This window comes from Pomacea canaliculata, linkage group LG2, assembly GCF_003073045.1.
Source record: "Pomacea canaliculata isolate SZHN2017 linkage group LG2, ASM307304v1, whole genome shotgun sequence".
Classification (NCBI taxonomy): domain Eukaryota; kingdom Metazoa; phylum Mollusca; class Gastropoda; order Architaenioglossa; family Ampullariidae; genus Pomacea; species Pomacea canaliculata.
Window position 1 is genome coordinate 25,087,733 of NC_037591.1, and position 11,929 is coordinate 25,099,661.

Sequence of the window (11,929 nt, forward strand, 5' to 3'; positions counted from 1 at the left end):
CCTTGATCTCTACAATAAGTATACCCATTTCTCAGCCCATAAGGGGCCTTTTCGGGTCCCATGAACTCTTGCAGGCTGGGTATGTCAGAAAATTAATGTAGTAAAATTGCATACTTCCATCATTAAAATTCATGACAGCCTTTCTATACATATTTTCTGGACTTACATGGAAATCTTCTACTGCATGGAATGATTGGAGACTGATCAACAACAGAATGTGGTCAAATCTATAAATTGTAAACATGACTACTGCCCTAAGTGCTTAAAAAAAGAGAAAGCTGTATGTCTTAACTGGCTTTGACACATAACTCCTTTTCTTGACAAATTTATATAATAAAATGACTCTTGTTTTTCTCTGTGGTATGGGAGATTTATGACAGAGGACGACAGAAATGATTGTGACTTATGACTTCTTCCACCTCCAGCAGCTTATTGAATCGCACATGAAAACTATATGCTTAGATCTGGAGGGCTTGGTTAATCTACATAAAAATGCTTTGTTGGCTTGATCATAAATGCAGCATGCATTATCTCATTTGGTTTAATGCATTAATCACCATGGTTTGAAAAAAGGGTGCAAGATTAATAAAGTTCTTTTTAATAAAACTATTATTTCATTTTGATATAATTCCTGGCCTAGGTACTTTAGTATGAGGCCTGGAGCATTCAGTTAATCACTCCATGAGAAAGCTCGATATTTCACAGGCCGACAGGTTTCACACTACAATCTGAAACTGCTACAAAAAATTATCTCTTCTTACATTCATGCTTTCTTTAGAAAATTATCTCACATACCATGTCATCAAAAAAATGATTAATAACGCCCAGAATAATTTCTTATTCACCTATGCTTTAGCAGACGACGTTATAAACTTCCGTTTTCTTCCTTGACGTCATCACATGCGCATTGAGGAAGGGGGCGTTTAGCATCCGCCATTTTGGTCGGTGCATATATCTGGTACGAGGAAGGTAGCAACGATTTGGATGGAAAATCCTGACCATCGTTGTATATTACAGTGAAATTTAGTTTCCAGGTGGCCCAGAGACCATTCTTAATAGTTTTAGCAACGACATTTATCCTTTTTAAGCGCCCTTGGAAGGGCTGTCATCGTTTGTTTACAAGGTTTAGAGGCGGAAAAAGAAGTACTTGACAAGATGGGGACGACGAAAGATGACGAATATGACTACCTTTTCAAAGGTATGATAGATGGTTTTATAACAAGCATTAATGGGTTAAATTGTGCTCATTGGAGAAGTGTTTGTTTTTTTCATAAATTTGGGAACATGCTTTATGAAAGATCTCTCCAGGATCGATATTATTACTAGACTTCTGTCCATTGGCCAAGTGGGCTATTGAAATGTCAAGAAAGACTTGGATACCATAATGATATGACACAACACTTGTTTTAACACTTAGCTGTTTTCTTTTGTAATTATTTTTCTTTTCACTTTAAAGTCAATTATTCTGCAGAATGAACAGAAGACACACATATGGTTGAGGAAATTCAAAATGAAGCCTTTGGAAGAATGAATATGGGTTGTCGTTAGTCCAACGGGGCGTCTCCTGCAATTGTCAGTTTATACATGTCATTCGTGCGTTTTTGCTGCCGCAAAGCAGGGTTTAAGCAAATAGAAATTACACAACAGTGCAAGGCTTAGTTTGTAATAACAGCTTCGTGATCTCTGTCTTCACTGTGAATAAGTGAAATACAGAATGCTAAGTTTGTGTTCATAAATGGATTGTTAAAGCAGTCATATTCGTGGTAGTACTTTTTCACAACTTCAGCACATTATTGGTTACATTAATAGGGAACTCATTGACTAGAACAAGGGAAACGATTTTTATTGTACATGGGATTTGTTAACATTAGTTCTGTGTAATACAATTTAAAAACCATCATCAGCATTATTTTTAAAGCTTAAGTCAGACTGCTTTAAATATCATGCCTCAGAACAGAAACATTTTCATTAAGGAAATAATTTGACTTTTCCATCCTATCTTAGAGTGGTTTGTTTTTTGGTTCTATAGGAATTTATGCGATACTGTTTTTAATTAGATTACCAACTTCCCTCTTTTCAGGTAGATCATATCAGATGCCTGTTCAACCACTTGATTTCCACAATTCCATTCCTCATATTCCATAGTTGCCATGTTGCTGTGTGTCCAAGAGTAATGCATTATATCATTTTATCTGCATGCATTTCCTTCATTAGCTGTCTGTAATGCATAGAGAAATTTGAAGCTTATAATAATGGTTATTCACAAATCTGTTTGCAGTGGTACTGATTGGTGATTCTGGTGTGGGCAAAAGTAACTTATTGTCTCGCTTTACACGCAATGAGTTCAATTTGGAAAGCAAGAGTACCATTGGTGTGGAATTTGCTACAAGGTATGATTTAGATAAAAAAAAAATTAATATATACCTGCAACATTTCCATTTTTGATATTACGCAGTTTCTATAGATAATAATAGTTTGGGGGGCTGGTCATATTACCCCAATTGTCCCAGGCCGGTCATTGATGGCTTTGAGTATAATGATAAGTCAAAATGCAAGTTCACAATAAAATAATGACAAAATTAAAAGATTGCTTAAAGAGAAAAATCATGCCATTGTAAGATATTCTCTGCATGCATGTTGTTAAATAAAATGGGGGCTAAACTTATTCGCATGACTTAGTTTAAAATAGGCAGCTGAGCTTGGGTATCTGTTGAATATATTGGTCGAAAAACAGGTCTCTTTTGGTAATTATTAATGTTAATAGCTACTTGTGTTATTGGTGATCAATTTGTCTGGTGTCTGGGACGGTTTTACTTTTTGGTCTTGGGACGAAATGGACATAGCTCAGACCAGTTGACTTAAACTGTGGGGCGAAATAACTGGTGACCAATAGTTGTAGATGTATTGCTGTAAATCTGTTCATGTTTCTCAGATCCTTAGCAAATATTTAATAAAATTAACATTCAGACAACCATATTTTACATGCGATTTCTGTGTCTACTAGACAAAAGCGATTATCTCAGTGATCAAAGTTCTACAATTTCGGGACAAAATACCATGAGGCCTTTCAGTATGAATTCAGATTGCATTAATTTTTGCCAGATATGTTGACAAATATTTTTTGTGTTGAGATTGTGGAAATTTGCTTGGTGAAAAGTTTCAGTGCACCCTGAATGTTTCAAACTTTGTAGTGTAAATAGCTTATGTCATAAGTGACCCACCCTTGGCAGGTCATTTTTTTCTTCTTCTGCGGCTACCCTTTTCATGCATTCAAACACAAAACATGCAAAAAAAAAAAAAAAAAATACAAAAAGCTGTATTATCAATTATCCCATGAACCTTTATTCATCTATTGATGTAGTTTTAGGTTCAACAAAGCAAAAGTAAAGATGTACGCAATCATAAGTCTGTATGCTGGTGAACTTCTCTCATAGTGTCACATATCACAGCTTCCTCAATCAAGTTAGATTGAATGAAATAAAATAGCAAATACAATGACCTCGGCCACCTGCCGTAATTAAAAAAAAATCACTTTAGAATGGTGAAGACATTTTGGAAAATCTTCAGAAAACAAAGATTAGTAAGATTGGGCATATAGTGACCAGGGACATTAAACCACTGAAGTTGATCATCACTGGAATTAATTCACAGCGATTCATTGTGCTGTGTAAAATAAAATGAAGTAAGCCCAAGTGGAAATGAAGGGAACAGATCCAGTCAGTTTGTACTTTTGTGCATGAAGGAACAATAAAATTCATCATATCGAAAAAAGACAGCAGGAAAAAAGATCCATTAGTCAAATTGAAAAAATTGATGCGAGTAAAGGGTAGTGAAAAAATACTTCAGATCAGGGCTTCTGCTTACGCAAAAAATTGCGTACAGTACGCATTAAAAGTTCGGAGGACCCCTTCAATTTTCGTCAATGGGGTCCCCTTCAAATTTGGGCAAAAAACAGGGACCCCTTAAAAATCTGAAGAAGGGGTCCCTGGGACCCCAAAGAATTTAGCCTTAGCAGAAGCCCTGCTTCAGACATTAAAATCCTAAGTGTGACTTGGCACCAAGTACTGTAACAAAAAACCCGCCTCACCTGTCCACTCCACATAAAGGCTTTCACACACTAACATCACACAGAAATGCTTCTTGCCACATATCGCCTACTCAAATCCTCTCAAAATTTGAAGTCTGAAATTAAGATAGAAGTTATTTATAAATGATAGAGATATGCCAGACATATATATGAATTCTTATGTTCAGTAAACCTACTGCTTTATATCGGAGAAAGGTAAGACAGCGATGTCATGTTTTTTCTACAGATTATAGGCTTGCATATTGGTATGTTTTCTGTTTCATGAATGACAGTGAAGGCTTAAAAGAGATAGATGTTAAACTGCACATACAATGTTTGCAAAATAGCATTTTTAAATGGAGTTTGCTTTTTCATTAATTATAAGTATTGTTCACCAGAATTTTTAAGACTGTTATTTGGTTGCTACAGGAGCATACAGGTAGATGGAAAGACAATCAAGGCACAGATCTGGGATACAGCTGGCCAGGAGCGTTACCGTGCCATCACCAGCGCGTGAGTGTTTGGTCAGCAACACTTTCGGTGGTCATTACCCAAATTTTATTTCACCCTCCTTTGTTCCACTAAGAGCAGAATAACCTCTAACTGGAAGTTTTTTTTTACAAATAAACAAGTTTATCCTGTTAAAGATTATGATGTCCTTTAATTTTATTATAATAAAATTTAATTTCATTATAATTAAAATGAATCAAATGTTTCCTTCTTATATAGTGTTTATTATTTATTGAAACCTTTTAAACTTTCACAATTAAAAAAAGATATGTGTAAATAAAAGTTCAGAATCAATAGCTGCAATGGTGTTGCTGTGATTCCACATATAAAGCCTTTATAACATTAGACTTGTACAAAAGATTGCTGTTATGTAAGATTGTTTAAGTTTTGGTAATGTTAGTCCAGTAAATCAAACCATTGTTGTCACAGCATGAATTTGCATAAAATTAATATAGTTAAATTTTTAAGTCTTGGAGAAAGATACATTTTCATAAGCTTTTATGAACACAATTGTTAATGCATTTTATACTTAATCCTGCTAGTGATGGCATAAAACTACATGTATTCATTGTACATGCACCTTTAAACCTACAATAATTTCAACTATAATTTTCCTTTTTTTTTATATCCCAAAATACTATATTTTTGCTCACTACTGGAAACTTGAATAAGTGAAGAAGTTAGAATACTTCATGGTTAAGAACTTATGTCAAAAGCTTTATGCAACATGGACTTTTATATTTGAAATGTCTTTGTATCAAACTTCTCCATTTTACTGATTCAGCAATTTAATTCAAGTGAACACCTTGATATTCTGGATTTTGTGCATTTATACACTTTCCATGATTTTGAGATAGGAAACTCTAAACTACACAATTAAAAAGACATAAACATGATTAAGCATTAGGAACACAGCTGTGCCCTCATGAAACTTTTTAAAAATAAACTGTTACTACTTTGTATTGCAAGAAGAAATAATTTATAAACTCATTAATCTTGTAAAAGCTTTATTGCTTTTGTAAATGTAGCAGTTCTATAGTTATACATTTCATGCCAGAGGGTTTAAGTTAGGCAGTCTGATTGACACAGGAAGTCTGATGGATAGCATTTGTTAACTAAGATTTATTTAGATCATTATAATGCAGTGCAGTTTTTATTATCGTGAGTTTTAGTTCAAAACTATAGTATTGGTTCTGAATCTGATGTTTTATAAGCAAAAGCAAATTTGTTTACAGTTGGTGTGTTTCATTTTTCAAGAAAAATTTTTTTTTCTCTAAAACAAACCTTTAGAAATTAGTTTTGTACACCATATTCTAATGAATCATTTGAAAATAAAAGTTGAATAAGTTTTGAACAGGCCGCTTTAGAAAGAAACTTAAAATTTTCCAAATGAATAATATATATATATCTCATTGCTTAAAGCTCTGCTATATATTCCATTTACTATTTCAGTCCTAAAAACAAACAGTATAGAAGTTCTTCTGCTTTCTTTGATAGAGCACTTAAAATTTAAAAAAAATGATGATGAACATGCTTTTGCTTTGTCCAGTTACTATCGTGGTGCTGTAGGAGCTTTGCTGGTGTACGACATTGCTAAGCATCTGACTTATGAGAATGTAGAACGATGGCTGAAGGAATTGCGTGACCATGCAGATCAGAACATAGTAATCATGCTAGTGGGTAACAAGTCAGACCTTCGACACCTGCGTGCTGTGCCCACTGATGAGGCCAAAGCCTTTGCTGGTGAGCTTTTGTTTACTTTGTTTCTGTCTCTTTACACCAGTTTTGTCATGTCCTTATCAAATAGGCTTACCAGATTTCAAATAAGGATGCACTGATCCCCTTTCCCTCCACCACTATCGCCACCATCACCATCATTATAGTCTCAGCTTCCTTTCTCCCATTTTGTCCACAAGGCAGAGCTCAGTTTGTGTACGTGAATGGTATGCCAATATGAGTAAATGCTGCCTTTTATTTGCAGAGAAGAACAACTTGTCTTTCATTGAGACTTCAGCTCTAGATTCTACCAATGTGGAGGCTGCTTTTCACAACATTCTCACTGGTATGTGGATAGATGTAAATAAAATCAAAAGTATTTTTATTATGTTCTGTTCTTAGAAGGTAATTACGGTTAATTTTTGCCACCAGTCCATTCTTCAGCTATGGCAAAATGTTGAGTTAAGAAAACTAACGGTTACATATTTCACTATCTAATGATATCTGGTGTAAGTACAATGTCATAGTCCAAAATACATAACTATAAGTGACACTGAATGAAATATTATCGAGTGCAATCTGTCTTGTTCGTGGTGCTGCGCATTACAAATACCCATTATTATTATATGGCATTTGTGAATTCCCCCCTCACCACACACATATCACCTCTAAAACATGCAAAAGTCACACATTTGGTCAGATAAACAACAACAGATGATAGATGAAACTTGAAGCCTCTTTGGAGTTACCCATAATTTAAGTTGCACATATGCTGCACATATGGATGATTTATTTTTTTTAAGCATATAAACCAAATATTTTGCTGGAAATTAATGTTTGAATGGACTTCTCGAGAAGATTTGCTATATTGGATCTATTTGTTTGTTGAAGTTATGCTTTATCAAACTTTGATATGTGTGATGTAATGTTTGTGCTTTTATTGTTAGTCACTGATGTTATCCTCATGTAATGTGATCTTTACTGAACACTTGGGAAGTAGTTGAAATCTTGGTCTTTCTGCTTGAGATAGCTGTGTGGCTGTGCAATTACAAGGTGCATACACTTTATTCATTCTGACGTTAGTTATTTGGTTTGTTGCAGAAATTACAAGATTGTTTCGCAGAAGCAAATCAGAGATAGTCCTGATGATGATAATTCACCTAGTGGCAACGTGCAGACAATATCGGTGGCACCCACTGTCAACTCAAATGCTGGCAAGAAGCAGTGCTGCAGCGTGTAGCTCCCTTGAGACCATTAATCTGCACTAGATATCCTACCTGTCCAACTTCAGTGGTGTCATCTCTGGCTTATGGGGCTGGCAGTGCCATCTGGCCTCTCCTTTGACTTGTATATGATGGCTAGAATGGCTGAGTTCTGCCTCGACCACTGGACATCTCTTCCTGGATATAATCATATTGTTATCTGGACAAAGTGCATGCATGTTAGGCATGAATGAAGTCTCGATAAAATATGTTAAACATGGATGAGTGTGTGTACATGTGTAGAAGAGTATATGGAAGGAGATAATACATAGAGTATATATGTGTGTGTGTTTGAATAGATGGATGGCAGAGTATGCAATGCCAAGCACAAGTTTTAATTGGTATTGCATTCTTTGGCATGCTTTACTGTCACCTTTGTAATTTTCCACCTGGAGCCACAAGAACTCGGAGCTGTCCAACACACTCTTTTCTGCAGCTTTCAGGCTTTAGAGGTTATCCATGTGGTTGTTGTGTCATCACATGCTGGTTTTGTGGTCTCTTTCACAAAGGGTAAGCGCTAGGAAAGCCTGTTAAGGGGCTCATATCAGAGATGCGTAGACTCTGAATGTGGCAAAAGAGCTAAACCTAGGGGAATGAAACTGGGAGATTCTGTCCGTATTTGTTTTTCTTCCAAGAATGGCTAGGCAGAGATAAATAATTGTGCAGCTGCATATTTAGTGCTGGTGTCTTTTGAGTTTATGCTGTGTTCCCTTTTCAACTGCACCAACCCAAAGCTGTTTTATGTGTTATTTTAAGTGGCCCAGTCAATACCTAAGTTCTCAGTCCCTACTCTTGTCAAAGTTGCATTGGAAGCTGTCAATAGCTCAGCTGGGGCACATTTGTTTTCAACATTCTTTGCAGAAAATGTCCTCTTAAGAACGAATATAATCAACACAACAATATTTGAAAATCAAAATAAGTCGGCTTTTGGCAACATTACTGCTATTTATACAATGATGATTGAGGGATCTTTCACAGTTTGTTGGTAGGCAAATGTCCATTAAGGAAACACTAACAGTAAGCGTGCATGTTTAAAAAAAAAAAGTCGGATCCTAATTTTGACACGAGTTTCACTAGAAAGCTCAGATGCTGATTTTTTTTCACCTTCATGCACCTCCTATGCCTTCGTTGGAGTATAAATGTGCAAAAATTTAGTCCCTTTGTGTGTGCTGACTTGTTGCATGATTGAAGGCTTTAAAACCTTTGCCTTGTATTATCACTTAAATGCTTGTTTGTGCAGCTTGGCCTGGCAGGGTCAATGTACATTGAATGTACGTATCATGGAAGTAGATGCAAATGTTTTGTTTCTGAAGGGGTTTGCTGCTTTAAGAGACCTAACTAGTCAGCTGCAGGAGAGATAGGGGGAAGAATGGTGAATCGCCATTGGGTAAGTTGCCATCAATGTCATCCATATGTACTGAAATGCCAGTGGCTGAGCATCTGCTGCTGATCAACGGCTGGGCTTAGCTTGAAAATTTTCTATTAAAAAAACAGTTCTAGGGAAGAAAATTCTGCAGTCTTAAATGGTATAAATGCTCTGTAGTGTTACTTTGAAATCTGTTTCTTAACATAGTAATTGAGATGGGAAAATTTTGGAGTTCTATCTGGTTTATCTAAGTGCTGTGGGCTTAGATATCTGTAATGGATGGGGGAAAGTAAAGATATGGGGTTGGCTTGTGTGTGAGTGGTGTTGTAATATAACATTTTCTTTTATGGACAACATTCCATTCTCTGCCAATTACATAGTTGTTTTCCGTTTGCGTTGCCTCCATGACTTTCCACCACATGGTGATGTGCTATGAACATCAAGTATCTCATTAAGGCTGTTATACTTGAACATGCAAAACATTGACCTCTCCTTCACTTTACATATATTTAAGTGCTGGCCCAGCAAGCTCCAACCTGAGTCTGTGCGGCAGGTTTAATACTTGTGCGAGTGAAGAGTTGCTTATACTTAAACAAGGAGTAGTTTCCTGGAAGAAATTTATAGTGTTGTTTGTGTAGCATCTGATTCCATACCATTGTCTGTCACGTTGCCTTTACAGATGGTGGTGTGCCGACAGTGGCACATTTATGTGATTGCATCTCAAAATGAGATGGTTGTCAGATTGTCATATAACAGCTTGCATCATTTGGCTCAAGAAATGGATTAGGTGTTTGTAAGCTGTTCATCATAAAAGGTTTTTTTTTTTGCGTGGTCAGATCTATTTCATTTCTTCTCCTCCTCAACCACTTTTAGTGTGTGTGTTGAAGAATTATTATGATTGGGGCTATAGAGGATAAGACTGGATGTTAAAGCGATAGCATACAGAACAATTGCATTGAGCAACGTAGGTTATATCAGGTGTGAAGATAATTGCATGGGCTGCAGCAAAACTATATATTGAGGTGGTGATGCTAGTGAAATTATATACAGGGCTTTCATATCTTTTGCTTTTTAAAAAGTAGAACTAACACCTTTGCAAAGTGTTTTATGACAATAAAACAAGTATATGCCCCATTTCTTTCTTTTGCCTTTAGCATATTTCTTTTTCTTCCCAAAGACCAGGTTTGATGTTTCAAATTCGCTTTGCACACAGAATCTGCAGGATGGGGCACAATTCAGGCATTCTCAAAGACACTTTGTCCATCAGTTTCTTTGAGTGTTAGCTGGCAAATTTTGTGCAGCAAGTGTCCAAGTGAATACGTCTGTAGATGCAAGCATTTGAGAGGATGTCTGTTGCTTGGTGTCAGTTTCCCTTTATTATCAATGTCCCTTTGACATTATGTAATTAAGGATTATTCTGGTATGCATTTCCTGTATGCATCACTGGCTGATTGAATATCATTAAACTATTGTTCTTGTAAATGGACGTCATTTGCTTATGTCCTGTTTACATCGTTAGCATAGCGGAAAGAAGAAAAGCAATTATATGAAAATGATTATAATGCTTAAATCACGAGGCTTGCATCACACACTTATACTGCACATGACTAAGAACCCAACCACCTCCACCAGGACAGTAATACCAAATATATAAAGGCGGTGGTGTCTCATTTGTAGGTAACAAAGATTCATGTTTCTTCTACACAGAACATTTACAAGCAATAAAGGAACAGTTTGAAGAGAATTCGAATACCTGTTATGAGACTGGTTCATATATTTGGGCAGAGTCTTAACATATTTTCAACGGGCTGAAGTTTATGTAAGGCTGATCACATAACCGTGGATCACTACCATATAGTCGAGGTCTGCTCAGAACAGCATCTCACCTGCAACCAGCGTCAACAAGGGGAGTGAAGTGGGATAACCTACTGAACGCCTTTCATCAACATCCTGCAGCAGCCAAGACTGAACATAGCCGTACTCCAGTCAGCTTCATACACCTAAAGTGTACTCTTTGCAACGTAAAAGCCGTTGTTATCAAACTTATTTTCTTCTAGTTTGGTAATCTTATAACCAGCTGATGTCAATACGAGAGAAGTATGTCAATAGTTGCCTGTGAAGTGAGGAGCAAGCAAGATACCGTAGAGCGAATGACGGCACGCGTGAAGACTACCGTCCTAAGCACACAGGCTTGCCCAGACGAGTGAACTCAGGGCAGCCAAATATTTAGTATTAAGCATCTGGCCAGATAATAGCATAAACAGCAGTGTTAAGCTTGATCAGTAAATTAAAGGGTCGACCTATTTAGAAGCTAAAATAGTTTTCTCAGTCTTTAACTAATAAAATATTTGAGTTCATTTGGATAATTATATTTTGGGGCCTTACTGGCGAAAAGGATCGAGGATACAAACGAAAAGATAAAACAAGAAGTGCCAAGTACAGTTCCTTACGTTTCAGAGCCATCTCTTGTAGTATGCAGGCAAAATTGTGATGGCCAACACTTTCGCTTACCTGCCTCGCTTTTTCTCACGTTTTAACCTGTTTCGGAAATCGGTTTACATTCTTCACTCCCCCCCCCCTCCTTCCTTGTTCCTTACAGTGTTCACTGAGCGTGTATGTGTGTTTGGGCGGGGGTGGGGTTGTTTGCTGTTTGTTATGCCTTCGTCTGTTGTACGACATCACTACCTCCTCCTTGTATCTTATAAAGCGCACTGAGCTCGCCTCTGTGAGGGAAATCTGCTATATGAATCCCATTATTGTTGTCACGTATTGCTTTTTCCTTTCTGTCGTTAAAATGTGATCACATCCCCTCTCAGCTAACTTCAATGTTGTATTTGTTTTTAATGGTTAGATGGATTAGTTTTGACTTTATACCGCACAGGTTTTGTTTTGTTTTTGTTTGTTTGTTTTTTTTTTTTTTTTTTTTTTTTTTTTTGACGGGAGAGATGCTGGAGTATAACGAGGAGGGGTAGGGGGCACAAAAATTGCAGTATTCATTTGAACAGAAAG

The 11,929-nt window shown here is 36.5% G+C and overlaps 1 protein-coding gene across 1 annotated transcript; it reads left to right on the forward strand.

Annotated features, from left to right (window-relative positions):
- The first annotated feature begins 907 nt into the window (after window positions 1-907).
- Window positions 908-10,406, forward strand: LOC112556671 (ras-related protein Rab-11B-like). The gene is made up of 6 exons (XM_025225880.1): window positions 908-1,198; window positions 2,279-2,390; window positions 4,496-4,579; window positions 6,126-6,319; window positions 6,558-6,638; window positions 7,394-10,406. Exons 1-6 carry the CDS (start codon window positions 1,156-1,158, stop codon window positions 7,558-7,560), a joined length of 681 nt encoding a protein of 226 aa, XP_025081665.1. The 5' UTR covers window positions 908-1,155; the 3' UTR covers window positions 7,561-10,406.
- The last annotated feature ends 1,523 nt before the right edge of the window (window positions 10,407-11,929 follow it).